The 17320-nt window shown below is 45.8% G+C and overlaps 1 protein-coding gene across 2 annotated transcripts in view; it reads right to left on the reverse strand.

Moving 5' to 3' along the window:
- CUNH10orf143 (chromosome unknown C10orf143 homolog) overlaps nucleotides 1-12635 on the reverse strand; it is a 34788-nt gene extending 22153 nt beyond the window's left edge. For both annotated transcript variants that reach the window (XM_055346168.1, XM_055346167.1), the window contains exon 1: nucleotides 12270-12635. In XM_055346168.1, coding sequence (XP_055202143.1) covers nucleotides 12270-12371 — 102 coding nt within the window. In that variant the 5' untranslated portion in view covers nucleotides 12372-12635. The remainder of the gene's footprint in view (nucleotides 1-12269) is intronic.
- Nucleotides 12636-17320: the final 4685 nt, after the last annotated feature.

Genomic DNA, 17320 nt, shown 5'->3' on the forward strand with positions numbered 1-17320 from the left:
TTAGACAACCCTCGTTGAGAGACACTCTACAAAACAGCTGACCACTATTCATCAGAAGTGTCAAGGTCACGAGCGACCGAGGAGACCAAGAAGCACTAGGAGTCTGCAATGTGGACCCTGGATCCCGTCAGGGTCTGAGAAAGGCTGTTAGTGGGCAAACTGGTGAGATGGGAGTCGGGTGCAGTTTAGTTAACGGGGCCGCACCAGTGCTGATTTCACGGTTTGCTCGCTGTACTATGATTACGTAAGTTGTTTAGCTGAAGGCTATACCTAAATTCTCTCTATATATCTTTGAAACCTTTCTGTAAATCTATAACTATTTTGAAATAAAGTTTTTAAAAATGAAGGAAAAAAAAATCTCTCATACCCCTGGTGGTACGTATACCACACTTCAAGAAATACTGATTTAAGCCAAATTGCTTTTCCATAATCTCAACCCACTGATTCTAATTTTTCCCTCTTGAGCAACATAAAATAAATAGTCCCTCATGCAGGAGATAAACATCCTTCCAGATGTTTGCAGATCGCACTCAGGTACTTCTGAGGCTCCCTCTCCAACCAACCATTCCTACTGCCTTTCACTATCCCACACTTGAGATGCTTTCCAGACTCTTCCTATCCCAGACACTCTGGGGCAGAGTTTCTAAACTGTCAGCATCCCTCTTAAAATAAACCATAAAAAAAAATACCTATAGGGCAGCCCCGGTGGCTCAGCGGTTTAGTGATGCCTTCAGCCTGGGGTATGATTCTGGAGACCTGAGATCATGTCCCACGTCGGGCTCAGTGCATGAGCCTGCTTCTCCCTCTGCCTGTGTCTCTGCCTCTCTCTCTCTCTCTCTGTGCCTCTCATGAATAAATAAATAAAATCTTGGGCAGCCCGGGTGGCTCAGCGGTTTAGCACTGCCTTCAGCCCAAGGCCTGATCCTGGATACCCAGGATCGAGTCCCACATCGGGCTCCCTGCATGGAGGCCACTTCTCCCTCTGCCTGTGTCTCTGCCCCGCCCCCCTCTGTGTGTGTATCTCTCATGAATAAACAAATAAATAAATCTTTAAAAAAAATAATAAATAAATAAAATCTTAAAAAAAAAAAGACCTGCAAAGTCAAGTGGCCCCCAGAGCAGAAGGCTTCCTTCCATGGCTCAGCCAGCACATCTGCACGGGAGAAACTGACCGTTGTGGAGCAGGCCCAGTGGCCATGTGGCGTGGCAGGTCCAAGAGAGGCGGGAATCCTCTGCCGCCCCCGAGTCTTCTGTGTGTGAAGCAGCTGCCCCAGTCCTGGAGCCTTCTGAGTGTTCTTCTTCACCTGGAAGGGTTCTCCCCGCTCCCTCATTTACCTCATTTTGACATCTGTGTGGTTTCCTGGTCTATCGGAGAACATCCAATCCTTCTTCTCCTGAACACTGAAGGAATCCTACTCGTCATCTTCAAAATCTTTGCAAAGAATGCAGCCTTCTGTGCCTCTGCCCACACAGATGAACACAGGGAGGAAGATCAAGGACCTAGATCTCCGGTTATTCAGGATGTAACCAATCTTTACACTGTAAACATAAGCACAGTGTGTAAAACTGGTTTACTGCCAACTTCCCACAATCTGGACTAAAGGGAAAAAGCGGAAATATCCAATATGCCCCACGTCATCTTATACACAGGCTTCAACCTCCCCCATCAGTACCACCACAGCTGCCTGACAGCAATGTTATGTCCCCGCTCCTTTCTGAGTAACATCAGACATGCCAAAAGAAAAGCAAAGGGGCACAGATGAGTGACTCTGAGCTAGAACCCATACTTTCTGGATGAAACCTAAAACACAGTGGAAGTACATTCTGTACCGTTTCTGTGTGGGGTCAATAACATTTGGCACAGTAAAGTCAGCAGACTTGTGATCATCTATGGCGACAAGCTGACATTCTTTAAGTGGCTCAGGTGGTTGGGGAATTGGGTCCCCACACCCGATGGCAGGCGAAAGGGGGAGTCATGCTGGTACCTAGGTAGTCGGTAAGAGCTGGGCTCCTCTAGGGGATGTGGGGCTTACCTGCTTGGGAGCTCTGGACCAGCTGAGTGGATTAAATTATTCATGTTGTCTGCTATTTACTGTGGATTATTGAGAGCTGACTGCGTATGCTATTGACCTGTACACTTACTTGGCAAATTGTCCAGTTTTTATGGACTGGCCTGGGCCAAAGGAAAATGAAGCCTGCAGAGGCATTTAACTCTGGGATTGTGTTACATGGTTCACTTTTACTCCCTCCTGGAGAGGACATGTCAGCCTTCATAAAGGCAGATGAAGATTTACCAGCCAACTAAGAAGACACTTGCACTGTATAAACAAAATTAAAATCCTGAGTATACACAAACACCCCATTACTTAACAATAATTGAATATCAATCGAATAGCAACCTCACCAGAGAACAGTTGAAATAGGAACATGGTTGGCTGAGAGAAGACATTTGATAAGATGCATAAATTAAAATATAAAACACATATTGTGTCGGTTCAATGACACAACAAAAAAGTCTGGCAGGTCTTGGAAAGACAAGGTGCCCTCCACTGAGGAGGCACAATCCCACCTTTGTTGCTGTGGACTTTTTCCTTTATTAGAAGTGATGGGCCCCAGTTGGATGAGTGAGTGGGGCGTAGGGGAAGGAGGAGTGTTACAGGCTTCACCAATCAACAGAACTGTAGGAACCAGACTGGGGACATCTTAGGGACGCACCGGGAACACATTGGTAAGCCAGTGAAGAGGAGGAGGAGCGCACAGAGTGCAGGCCCGCTGCCAGCTCAGCCGCTGAGACATGCAGTCACCTCTGGAAACCTGTTCCTGCTCTCTATGCTCCAGAGGAATGTGGAAAAGAAAACAGATGCCAACTTCCTAAACACCTCAATAGAAAAGCACCACGTATTCTCTCCAATCAAAACAGCAAGAAAATGGCATGTTCTTAAAAAAACTAAATACTTTGAATTAAGCATTTTTAATACATACACTAGCACATGAATTAAGCATACATACTCTGGAGAATGCCAACATAAATCATTAGAACTCAGAATGCCATTGATAGTGAGTCTCTACACACACACACACACACACACACACACACATGCACACGCACCCCTAATCTTTCATTAAGAAGGTATTGTGGGGATTTTTCTGACTAATGGTCTTTTTTTCTAAAGATCATTTGTATTAGAAATGCATATGCTGGTTAAATGAATCCTAGTTACCAGGAAGAGTTGAGTAAGGCTGAGTAAGGCTGTATAGTTCAGTAAAGGCAGCTTACTTCTGTTGGAGGGGTTGATATGGATGTCCACCAGCCCAAATACAGAACCATGAAAGCTGGAACAGCAAGATTAATAAGGCCCTATAGACTGTCATTTAGAGAGAGCATGGTTTCCATCAAGCACAGATTCTTCTTCAATAACAGTGTCACTTGGAAAATGACCTTGCACTCTTGGGAGGCTCACTTTCTTGGGAGGTTCAGGACAATGAAACCTGACACAGTGTCAATGACAGAGACCAGAAGTTAGGACTCGTCTGCACTCCACGCTCTCACAGCACATGGATCTTACAGCTCGTTGCTGTGTTTTACTCAGCTGTGACCACCTTTGGAAGACTTATCAAACTACTTTATACGGGCTTCCCAGCCCACACACCCCACCCTGCCTGGCTGGGAAACAAGGAGGCTTAGGGGAAGAGGAGCGTTCTGAGACAGCAGTCAGAAGCAAGAGTGACAACTAAATTTCAAGCGGGCTAGCGACCTAGAGGAAGACAACAGAGCAAAAAAACGCCATGCTCATATTTCCAATTAAAAACCATGAAAGAACAGAGTAGACTTAATGAGGATCACGTATAGGCCCATGAGATTCATGATGTCCTCTATAAACTGAAGATACATCCTGATTAAAGCCAAGATCTTCAGGAAAGCAGGTATACAAATTGACTTACCACATAGGTCAGGTCACAATGATAGAAATGACAGTTTAGGAGTCTTTCCACATTTGTTACTTCATTTGGTCCTTGTAACAACCCCATGATGTAGGAAGAGTAAGAATTTTATTTCTATTTTGTAGATCCAAAAAATGAAATCCCCAAACCTGAACTAACTTGGTGAAGTCGGGTGACCTGAAATGACAGAGCTGGGTCTTCAGTGAGCTTTCAGTCCAGCTGGGGAGACAAAACTGAAAAATACAACCAGGAAGCCCTAAAAACCAAACCATGTATGAAAAAGATTTCAAAACTTAATGTAAACTTAATAAAATCTACACTAATCCAGATGATGTGGTAGTGGCATGGGGATAAACCACAGATCGATGGAACAGCACTGAGAATCCAGAAATAAACCCTTAAGTTTATGGTGAACTGACTTTTGACAAAGATGCCAAGACAACTCAATGGAGAAAGCACAGTCTTCATCAGAAATGGCATGGGCACGATTCAATGTCTATGCACTAAAAGAGGAACTTTGGGCCCTATCTACATACCATACACAAATATTAACACAAAAGGGATCAGAGAGCCAAATGCAAGCACTAAAAGCATAAAATTTTTAGAGGAGAAACATAGGACAAGACCTCTGTGATCTTAGGCCAAGATTTTGAAGATGTGATACCAAAGGCTTGATTTATAAGGAAACAAATTGAAAAATTGGACTTCATCAATATCCAAAATTTTGGGGCTTTGAAAGGCACCATTAAGAAAGTAAAAAGACAAGCCACATTCTTGGAGAAAATATTTGCACATCATCCCTTTGTTTTGTTTTAAAGATTTTATTTATTTATCCACGAGAGAGAGGGAGAGAGAGAGAGAGAGAGGCAGAAACACAGGCAGAGAGAGAAGCAGGCTCCATGCAGGGAGCCTGACACGGGACTTGATCCCGGGTCTCCAGGATCACACCCTAGGCCAAAGGCAGCGCTAAACCGCTGAGCCACACGGGCTGCCTGTCATCCCTTTGTTAAAAGACACGTATCCAGGGATCCCTGGGTGGCTCAGCGGTTTGGCGCCTGCCTTGGCCCAGGGCATGATCCTGGAGACAAGGGGTCAAGTCCCGCGTAGGGCTCCCTGCATGGATGGAGCCTGCTTCTCCCTCTGCCTGTTTCTGCCTCTCTATCTCTCTCTCTCTGTGTCTCTCATGAATAAATAAATAAAATCCTAAAAAAAAAAAAGAAAAAAAAAGAGACATGTATCCAGAATATACAAAGCAGTCTTTCAATTCAACAAGATGACCTAATTTTTTAAGTGGGCAAAGGATTTGAATAGTGTATTCTCCAACAAAGATATATAAAAAGCCAGTAAGTACATAAAAAGACATTTACCACCATTTGTCATTAGAAAAATGCAAATCAAAACCACAATGGGATACAGTTCCCAACCACTAGAATGGCTATAATCAAAAAGAGATAGTAACAAGTGTTGACAAGGATGTGGAGAAACTAGAACCTTCATTCAATGCTGGTGGGAATGTAAATGGCACAGCTGCTTTGGAAAACAGTTTGACTCAGGACACCTGGATGGCTCAATGGCTGAGCATCTACCTTTGGCTCAGGGTATGATCCTGAGGGGTCACATGAGATTGAGTCCCTCATCCGGTTCCCTGCAAGGAGCCTGCTTCTCCCTCTGCCTATGTCTCTGCCTCTGTGTGTCTCTCATGAATGAATAAAAAATCTTCTGATACAGAAGGTCGATCAGTAGTTGCTAAGGGCTAGGGGAAGGTGAAAGAGAGTGACTGCCCACGGGAACCGGGTTTCTTTTTGGTCATGAAAATGTTCTTTATTTAGATTATGGAGATATTTACACAGCTCTGTAAATACATTAAAGCCACTGACCTGTGTACTTTAAAAGAGTGAACTTTATGGTATGTAAATTATAAACAAAGCTGTTTTTAAATATGAGCAAAAGTTTTGAATAATTCACCAAAAAAGTTATGAGTGATTAAAAAGCACATGAAAAGATGTTCAACAGCAAGTCACTAGGGAAATGCAGATTAAAATCACAGTGAGAACCCTAACTTCATACCTACTAGAATGAGCATAATTGGACAACAGAGAAGGGGACTCAGCGGAGCCCTCTGTAGGCTGCCAGTGTGGATGCAGAATGTGCCCCCTCAGAAAACAGCATGGCAGCTTCTCTGGCACTGGGAACCAGCAATCCCAGTCCTCTTGGTCTAAGAGAAATGGAAACGTGCATATACACCAAGATCTGCACATAACTTTTCTGAATTTTCAGCATTATTCATAATAGCCAAAAAGAATAAACAATACAATGTCTATCAACTGAAAAATGGATAAACAGCATGTGGTATATTGGTACAATGGAGTATTATTTAGCAATAAAAAGGAACAAGCTACAGATACATGCCTCACCATGGAGGAACCTGAAAAATTAAGATGCTGCCTGAAAGAAGCCAGCTGCAAGAAAAAGCACATTCAACTCTGTTTATATGAAAAGTCCAGAAAAGGCAAATCTAGAAAAATACAAAGTAGATTAGCAGTTGCCTGGAGCTGAGGGAGAGATGGAGTTCCTGCAAAACAGGTACAAACGAGGCAATGGAAATGCTCTAAAACTAGGGGTGACATCTGCACAACTGCAAATTTACCAAAAAAAAAAAAAATCACTTCATTGTACACTTGGAAAAATCCAGCTAAACAGCACGGCTTTGCTAATAAACACACAAGAAATTGAGAAGACATGAGCTGTGACCATGAGGGTGATGATGAGGCACACTGCTGGGGCTTTGCCAGCCAAAGTATAATTTTCCCTAAATAAATGATAGTTTGAAAGCACCAACATTTCTATGCCTTAGTGTAATCCTCCCTTCATTTCTTTCCAGTTAGACACACACACACATACACACACACACACACACACCCTCAACACATTAATCACCCAAAATGTATTTGTTGAACACCTACTACATGCCTTGCTCAACTCTGGGCATATGAAAACTGAAGAAGCAGAAGCCACATCATGATCCTCCAGCCATGGCTACTGAGCCCAACAAACACACCTGAAAAGCCCCCCAAGCATGGTAAAGAACCCGACTGTTACCTCATTTTGACTTTTCTGTGTCATATATAAGGAAATTTGCCAAAAGCTAGAAATGATCGAGGCCATATGCAGGTGGCGGTGTGAACACGTGTATTAGAGATATAACAAAAAATGAATTACTGGTAAACCTCCCTTTATCTAGATGGGAAGGTGGCTGAATACAATTAAACTGAGTAGAACAAACAGTAAAAGTAGCTCCACAGATTCACCTTAAAACTAAAATTGAGTGAGAATTAAATAACTTGGTTTTTGAAGCATGGGTTGCAATTATCTTGAATGAGAAGAGTGACCAGAGAAAGGCAGAGTGAAGGGTTTTGCTAGGATCGGCACCATGGCCAGTACTCATTAAGTTCTCATAGTTAAGGATCTTGCTTAGCAGATGAGCTATAAAATCTACATCCTACAGGATGAAACAAGCAAATTTTCTTAAGATTTTATTTATTTATTTATGAGAGACACACAGAGAGAGGCAGAGACACAGACAGAGGGAGATGCAGGCTCCTTGAAGGGAGCCCAATATGGGACTTGATCCCCAGACCTGGAATCACACCAAGCCAAAGGCAGACGCTCAACCGCTGAGCCACCCAGGCATCCCAGAACAAGCAAATTTAACTCTGAATTTTCTCTCTTTACAAGTTAGACCCCACAGGGTCACTTGAATGGAGGTAAAGTCATCAACATGTCTCAGTGGTTTTGCTGACAAGGTCTGCTAGTTGAATTTACTAGATAATTTTTCAAGCATTAGTAAAGGCAGGTCTAAAATTTATAAACAGAGCAGAGTGGATAATAAGATATCCTCACCAAAAAAAAAGATATCCTCAGCCCTTGATTTTAGGGGCAACTATTCATAATACCAAGAACTGGTGAAAATGGTAGGCTGGAACTTTATCATTTACTTACATCTAAACAAAGGCCAAGTATCAAAAACATTCAGTAAAGTCTCAGGATACAAAATTAATATATAGAAATCTGTTGTACTTCTATACACTAATAATGAAGTAGCAGAAAGAGAAATTAAGAAAACAATCCCATTTATAATTGCACTAAAAATAATAAAATACCTAGGAATAAACTGAACCAAAGAAGTAAAAGACCTGTATTCTGAAAACTCTAAAACACTGATGAAAGAATTTAAAGACAAAAAAATGGAAAGGTATTCCATGCCCATGGATGAGAAGAACCAATATTGTTAAGATGTCCACACTACCCAAAGCAATCTACAAATTTAATGCAATCCTTACCGAAAAATTTTTCACAGAACTAGAACAAATAATATTAAAATTTGTATGGAACCAAAAAAGACCCCAAATGGCCAAAACAATCTTAAGAAAGAACAAAGCTGGTATCACAACCTCAGATTTCGAGATATTCTACAAAGCTGTAGTAATCAAAATAGCATGGTATTAGCACAAAAACAGACATGGAAATCAAAGGAACAGAGCAGATAACCCGGAAATAAAACCATAATTATATGGTCAATTAATCTATGACAAAGGAGGTAAGAGTATACAATGGGGAAAAGCCAGCCTCTTTAATAAATGGTGTCAGGATAACTGGAGAGCTACGTGCAAAATAATGAAATAATGAATTAAAGACCTAAATGTGAGATCTGAAACAATAAAAATTCTAGAAAACACAGGCAGCAACCTCTTTGACACTGACCATAGCAACTTCTTACTATATATGTCTGCTGAGGCAAGGGACACAAAAGCAAAAATAACCTATTGAGTATACATCAAAACAAAAAGCTTTTGCACAGCAAAGGAGATCATCCATAAAACAAAAAGGCAACCTACTGAACGGGAGAAGATATTTGCAGACGATATGCACAGTAAAGGGATAACATCCAAACTATATAAAGAACTCCTACAACTCAACACCAAAAAACCCAAATAATCCAATTAAAATGGGCAGGACATGAGTAGACATTTTTTCAAGGAAGACATACAGATGGCCAACAGACACGTGAAATGATGCTCAACATCATTAATCACCACAGAAATGCAAATCAAAAGTATAATGAGCTTCCACCTTGCATGTGTCAGAATGGTTAAAATAAAAAAACCCAGGAAATGACAAGTGTTGGTGAGGATATGGAGAAAAAGGAACCCTTGTACACCATTGGTGGGAACGCAAACTGGAGCAGCCACTGTGGAAAATAGTATGGAGGTTCCTCAAAAAATTAAAAATAAAATTTTATGATCCAATAATTCCATGATTGGGTATTTACCCAAAGAAAACAAAAACACTAATGCAAAAAGATACATGTATTCCTATGTTTATAGCAGCATCATTTACAACAGCCAAGATAATGCAAGCAGCCCAAGTGTCCATCCACAGATGAATGGCTAAAGATTCCATACACAATGGAGTATTACTCAGCCACAAAAAAGGTCTTGCTATTTGTAACATGGATTGACCTAAAGAATATAGTCAGTCAGACTATAGGAATAGACTGTTGACCTAAAGGAAATAAGTCAGAAAAAGACAAATGCTATATGCTTTTGCATATGTGCAACTTAAGAAACAGAACAAAGGAACAAACTAAAAGAGACCAAAGGAGGAAAAAAAAAAAAACCCTTTTAAAGAGAACTGGTGGTTGCAACGGGGAGATGGGTGGGAGGATGGGTAAAACAAAGGGGATGAAGAGTACGCTTGCCATGATGAACACCGAGTAATATACAGAATTGATGAAAAATTACACTGTGTATCTGAAACTACTATAACACTGTACATTATGCTTCAACTATAAAGTATATATCAAAAAAAGAAACGCAAAGGTAAGAATGTTTTTAAAAGAATAAACAGAAAAACCTGTCAATACCCAGTTAATTAATGCACCCTAATATGCTATTGCTATAGGATACTGACAAAGAATCAAAGTATAATAGAGGAAATCAGAAGCTGGAAAACTTGGATCAACCCAGGGGAAACTGGAAAAGATACCAAATCAATTGTGAGCCCAGACATGGCGGGTGTTGCTCCCCCAAAGAACTTGCTTTTTACAGCGGTCTGGAAGGAGCAACTTCATGGACAGCACAGGGTGAGTATGCATGACTCCAGGTGTTCTGGGCATGCGTCTCTCTTCTGGAACAGGTAGTGTGGTGAGTGTGCCGTGGGCAGGGGGCCTGCAAGAGCCAAGCACTGGATGTCCCCAAGTCTCAGGGTCAATCTAACCAAATATGTCATTTTTTTTCTTTTTGCAGAGCCTAGAACAGTGTTTGCTCTATGACGGGTCCTCAAAACGCGTCAACCCAAACCCCACTGATACCTAACTGCAGCACGTGTCACCACATCAGGTACCCTTCCCACAATCAGGACACTCAGGCGATCACAGGAGGTGGCTGCCTCTGGCTCTGCCTGAGAATCATGCAGAGATGGGTCTCGACGGTTGCGGTTTCTAAAACCCCACAGGTGGTTATAATGCACAAGGTGTAGCGCCACTAATCTGTGAGCAGAGGACGGAAATGGGTTGTACTTCTCTCGTAACCAAATTCTGGAAGAGGGCATGTGTGTTTGAGAGAGAGAAAGAGAACGGAAAACTCGGGACAAGGACTTGGATACTTTACTGAACTCAATCTGGATTATTAGAGCAAAGGCCAAAGGCACAACACAATATATACAAGGAATCTGACTTTATCAGATTAGGAGGCCATACACACCTTGGCGATTAGACTCTGAACTCACTACTCCTGGATAACAGCCGGGAAGTACTGCAGCCTCAAGCTGGGTACTTAAGTTTCAGGATTGCAATCTGAAGGATCCTTAAGGCTTCTCCTGTAAGCCTTTCTTTCTCTCTGATCAATAATGAGCTCTGGGGCAGCCCCTGTGGCTCAGTGGTTTAGCGCCTGCCTTCAGCCCAGGGTGTGATCTGGAGACCTGGGACTGAGTCCCATGTCGGGCTCCCTGCATGGAGCCTGCTTCTTCCTCTGCCTGTGTCTCTGCCTCTCTCTATGTGTCTCTCATGATAAATAAATAAAATCTTAAAAAAAAAAAAATAATGAGCTCTGGTGCCTGGTCCCTGACAGCCTGTGGCATCACACTTTCCATCATTTTATGGCCAATTTAGGACTTTGTTGCAAAGCCCCACATGGGAGGCTACAGAGCCCGGTGGCTAAGAGGACAGGCTCTCGAGGCAGCCGGTGCCGTTTAATCCCTACTTCCCTGCTAGCAGTGTATCTTCAAGCCGCTGATTAACCTCTCTGGATCTCAGCTTCCTCACTCGTAATCTGGGAACAGTAACAGTTTATTGTGAAATTCAGATGATCCACCTGGAACCACTCAATCTGTAACCTCTCTGTTAAACGTCCCAAAGATGGAAAACACAGTGTGTCCCGCCGGGAGCTCCTTTTCTCCCCCAGTTCCACACCAATTTTCTCTCAGCACTGCCTGCCCAAGTGCTCAAGTCACAGCCCTGGGAGCCAACCCGGACGACTCCGCTTCCCTGACCTCCTGCGACTGCTCCATCGGCAAGGCCTGTCCATTGACCTGTCCATGGTTCCTCCAACATACAAAGCCTTCTGCCCGACATTCACGGTCTTCCTGTCCTTTCTGTCCAAGCCTGTCACCTCTCGTAATCCATACACTCCTTGCCTCCTCGCCTTCACTCTGACCACCATACCCTGCATTTTCCCCAGAGCTTCCAAAATAAGCTCTTAAAATGTCAGTACGATCATGTCACTTTACTATTTACTTCGCACTGTATGGAATGTGAGCGATGTACTGATGACCTAGCGCTGACCTCACATGAGAGGACAACACTGGGGAGTGCAGGACACGGGAGTCTGGGTAGCACCAGCCCCATACCTGTATTTAGGGTCCCCATGCCACTGCCCTGGCCTGCTCCCCTCCACACATTATGAGCAGCAGAATCATGCTTCCACCTTGTCGGAGCCTATGTGGTTTGAAGCTTCCGTTCCAGGGCCGATGTGACACATGCTTCGTGCCCCCACCCCGAGGCAGCCTGCACCCCGAGCCCGTACACCGGGCAGGGTCACCGCGAGCGCCTCCCGCACCTCTGCGCAGGCGCGGCCCGGGGGGCGGGGCAGCGTCTCGGCCACGCCCCCTGGGCCCTGGCCACGCCCACCCCTCCAAGAGGGCGCCGGCGCGACCCGGGACAGGCCTCCTCCTGGAAGGCTCCCGGGGTGGGGACGAGAGGCCCCGCGGAACACGTCCGGGGCTTCCGCCATCCCGTTCCTCTCGCCCAGGCCCGGGGGGCAGAGGCTCACCGCGTCCCCCGGAACCTGAAGCTCCTCTGCCCTCCGCCGTCGCCAGCAGCCCGGCACCACGGTTGCCATGCGGCCCCAGGCCCGAGTCCGCGGGCCTCTCATCCCCGCCGGCCGCAGGCCGCCCGCCCCAGCCGCGATGGCCACGCCTCCTTCCCCCACGTGTCCCGGGGGAGCCAATGAGAGACGGGGGGCGGGGCGAAGGCCGCCTGGGCCTGGCGCCGGGGGCAGCAGCCGGCGGAGCGGACTCTGGAGTCTTCTGGGCAAAACGGGGCTTCTGCCCCAGGCATCACTCCGCGGAGGGCCGGCCTGTCAACTCTCCGACCACTGACTCGCGTGGCTCTCCGAAGAACCGATTCCTTTGGCGTCCCGCCACGCCTGCACTCCTGGCGTCGGACCGGCTGGGGGAGCTCCCGCCCCCTCGCTCTCGTGATTGGCCGTGGAGCGCCGCCAGCAGCCGTCTTCCGGTAGTTGGTGGTTGATGGATGGCGCAGCGAGCCAATCGGCGCCGGCGAGCCGGCTGGGGAGCGGATTTCTGGGAGTTGTAGTCCCAGAGAGGCGGCCCCGGGATCTTCGTGTGGGTGTTGCCCTGGGCGGGGGCTTGTATGCAGGCTGCGGGGCGGGGCGGGGCGGGCGGTGCAGCGGGGCTGCGGGGCTGCGGAGGGCTGGGCCCCAGGACCGAGTGGTGGGCAGGAAGGGACGGGAGGCGTGGGCGCGGCGTTCTCCTGCCCGGGCATCAGCATCGCGGAGCTGCTGCAGCCTTCCTGCCGCTAGGAGGGCGGCGGCTCGGAAAGCCCCGAGGCCCTAACGCCCTGAGCTTCTGAACCAACCCACAGCTGAGTGCCTACCAGCCCGCAGACTTCTGGCTGTGTTTGTGCTGTTTGAGTCGCTGCAAGCGGAGGTGTCTTGTGATGCTCAGCCCTGGTCCCAGCCATTCTGGAGAAACGGGTGACGCCCCCTCCACTGGGCTACGGGCTGCAGGATCTGCAGGATCTGCGGAGAGTTCGGCAGCTCATCGACCACAGTGTGCTCACTTGTGAAAGGTGATGATGAGTCAGGATGTTACGAGGCCGAGGTCCATACACACGGAGCACTTAGAACCGCACAAAATACTCAGCAAATGGTGTGTCACTCCTACTAGTCCTCCTTCTCCAAAACTGCTACCAGCTGACAGGCTCACATCAAAACACTGGGGCTTTCCCCTTGGGAAGAAGCTGCCGCAATGGCCCCCCTGGGTAAGTCGGCCTTGGGTAAGCAGGTGCCGTGGATGATTTTTTTCTTTAACACTGAGCACAGGAATAGATCTAATAGGTTGCAATTTAGTGTAATACACTATGTACCAAACATCAATCATTTGGGTGCCAGTTACAAGATGTCTACAAAACTCTGCCATTCCTTGGGGTATTTATTTAAATTAATATCGTAAATTTTTTTAAAACTAAATACAAAACATCTGTTAAATGATGTTTATGGTGCTCGTTATTTTCATATATTAAAACAGACATTAACTATTAGGGGAAAAAAAACGAAAATCCTCATGACATCGGAGTCATGCATATGACTAAAAGAATCCAACAGCAACAAATATAGACAACTTGGACTAGATCAAAATTACACACTTTTGTGCATCAAAGGACACTAACAGCAGCCATAAGGCAACCCACAAAACGGATTAAATATTTGCAGATCGTGTCTCTGATAAGGAGTTAGTAGCTAGAATACAAAAAGAATACCTACAATTCAACATCAGAGAAACACACAACCTGTTTAAAAAATGGGCAAAGGGCTTGCATAGATGTCTCTCCAAAGATGATACACAATGGCCAAAAGTCGCATGAAGAGACACACAACATCAACTATTCCTCGGGTAAATGCAAATCAAGACCACGACGAGATACCACCTCACACCCATTAGGAGGCCTATCCTAAAAACACAAGTGTTGGGCAACCCAGGTGGCCCAGCAGTTTAGCACTGCCTTCAACCCAGGTCATGATCCTGGAGACCCGGAATCAAGTCCCACGTCCAGCTCCCTGCATGGAGCCTGCTTCTCCCTCTGCCTGTGTCTGTGCACCTCTCTCTGTGTGTCTCTCATGAATAAATAAATAAAATCTTAAAAAAAAAAAACAACCACAAGTGTTGGCTAAAATGTGGAGAAGTTAGAACCCTTGACCATTGCTGCTGAGAATGCAAAATGGTGTGCCTTTATTAAAAGCAGTATGGCGAAGTCAGTCAGAGAAAGGCAAATGCCATATGATTTCACTCATACTTGGAACTTAAAACAGATGAACATAGGGGAAGAGAAAAAAATGAGGGAAACAAAGCATGAGAGACTCAGCGATAGAGAAGAAAGTGAGGGCTGATAGGGGGAAGTGGGGGATGGCTAGATGTGTGATGGGTGTGAAGGAGGCACTTGTGACGAGCACTGGGTGTTGTATGAAAGTGATAACTGGCTGAATTCTACTCCTGAAACCAATATTGTACTATATGCTAACTAACTAGAATTTAAATTAAAACTTGAAAACTTATGGGACACCTAGAGGCTCAGTGGTTGAGCATCTGCCTTCGACTCAGGACGTGATCCTAGGATCCAGGATCGAGTCCCACATCAGGCTCCCTGCATGGAGCCTGCTTCTCCCTCTGCCTGTGTCTCTGCCTCTCTATCTCTGTCTCTCATGAATAAATAAATAAAATCTTTAAAAATAATAAAATAAAACTTGAAAACTTAAAAAAAAACAGTATGGGTTTTTCTCAAAAAATTAAGAATAAAACTATGATCCTGCAGCTTCACTTGTGTATATAACACAAAACAGTGGGCTCGAACACCTGTGATCACAGCAGGACTAGACACAGGAGCCAAAGGTAGGAAGAACCCAGGTGTCCATAGACAGATGAATGGATAAGTAAGATGTGCTCCATCCATACAATGGGATATTATTTAGCCTCTGACACCTGCTCCAACCCTGGAACCTGTTCCGCTCAACGAAATAAGCCAGTCACCAGACAAAGTGTAATTCTACTTAGATGAAGTACTGGAATGATCAAACTCACAGAGGCAGACAGATGGTGGTTCCCAGGGGCTGGGAGTGGGGAGTTAGGGTAAATGCTTGCAGACTTTCCGTTTAAGAAGATATGAAGAGTTCCAGACACGGATGGTGGTGATGGTCACTTAATCCCACTGAACTGTACACTTAAAAATGTTTAAAATGATGACTTTTGTTACGTACATTGAGTTCCAATTCCGCCCTGCTCATCTCCCACTGCCAGGCATTCCCCGGGTATAAAATTGAGATGCTAATAGTGGTGCCTACCTCAATGGGGTACTGGGAGTTTTATTTTCTTTTTAAAGATTTTATTTATTGGGACGCCTGGGCAGCTCAGTGGTTGAGTGTCTGCCTTTGGCTCAGGACGTGACCCCCAGGGTCCTGGGATCGAGTCCCACATTGGGCTCCCTGCATGGAGCCTGCTTCTCCCTCTGCCTGTGTCTTTGCCTCTCTCTGTGTGTGTGTGTGTCTCTCATAAATAATAAAATCTTTTTTAAAAAGATTTATTTTTTATTCAAAATCTTTTTTAAAAAGATTTTATTTATTTGAGAGAAAGAGAGCATGAGTAGGGGGAGGGGCAGAGGGAGACGACAACTCCTGGATGAGCAGGGAGCCCGATCTGAGGCTCCATTCCAGGACTCTAGATCGTGACCTGAGCTGAAGGCAGACACTTAACCCATTGAACTGCCTAGGCACAGTGAGTTACTGTGAGGTACTGTCTGCAGAGTGTCAAGCATGATGTGCAGTACATGGTCAGCTCACGATTCACCGCAGCTGCCCGGCCACCTCTAGTCTGTCCCCATCTGAGCACTGGAAGTTTCTGGAGGTTTGGTTTATTTATGGCTGCAAAACCTAACTAGTGATGTGCACCGGGGCAAGTATTCATTTCTGAGCCTCCATTTCCCCATGTGTAAAGTAGGAATAAAATAGCTTGATCCTATCCATTGCCTTCTAGGAAAGAGGGAGCTTCAAGGAGTGGCTACAGATTACCTTGAAAAATATGCTCAAGGGGCGCCTAGGTGGCTCAGTAAGTTAGACATCCAACTCTTGGTTTCAGTTCAGGTCATGAACTCAGGGTCACGGGATCGAGCCCTGCATCAGGCTCTGTGCTGGGCATGGAGCCTGCTTGAGATTCTCTCTCTCCCTCTGCCCCTCCCCCAACCCCCACCCCCGACTCACACACTCACTCTCACTCACTCTCAAACTATATAAAGAAAATATATAAAGACAGACAGATAGACATGCCTAGCTTGGCCAAGAAAGGTCTGTGTGTGTGTTGTAGGGAGGGGGTTGAGTAACAGTTTTGTTCCGCTGCTGCAAAGCTGTGCCTGTTTTTCCATGGATTTAATCGTCCCCCCTTTCAAAGTGCCTCCAATGACCTCTTTTAAAAATTACTACCTCTGCTCATCTTGCTGGGAGGTAAAAGAGGCGGTGCACGTAAAGCATCTAGCAGAGAGACTGGCACATAGTAGGTATTTAATAAATGCCCTCTCTTTTCCATATTTCTGTCTTGTTAAAAGAAATACCTGGCACTTTCTTGGGCACTGGTATAGGGTTATATTTTTTTCTTTGAAATCCGCTGTTTTTAGGTATTATTATAACAATAGCAGTCATCATCTTTGTCTGGAAACACTTCCCCCTAATCCGCAAAGGCTCACTTCTTCTTGTTCAGACAGTGGCTGAACTGTCCCCCCCTCAGAGGGGCCGCGCCACCCCCTGGCCTAAAGCAGCCGCCCTGCCTGCAGGCTGTCCCACCGCCTGCCTACACCTGATGTCCTGCCTCCCCGGGGCTCCCTTTCCACCGGCCAGGGCCTCAGGGCCAGGCCCACAGCTGGGCTCCGAGGCTTGAGCGCTGGGTCGGGGTCCCTGCTGTCGGTGACTCCCTCGGCGATGCTGCAGGGCTGTGCCCACCTTCGGACCAAGGGCCAGGCTCCGAGGCGCTAGTCCACAGTTCCCGGGGGGCCTCGTTCCCCGCTGTTCCCACGCTCCCTGCTGTAGGGTGCAGGACCCCG

This window comes from Nyctereutes procyonoides, unplaced genomic scaffold (genome assembly GCF_905146905.1).
Source record: "Nyctereutes procyonoides isolate TBG_1078 unplaced genomic scaffold, NYPRO_anot_genome, whole genome shotgun sequence".
In the NCBI taxonomy this organism is placed as follows: domain Eukaryota; kingdom Metazoa; phylum Chordata; class Mammalia; order Carnivora; family Canidae; genus Nyctereutes; species Nyctereutes procyonoides.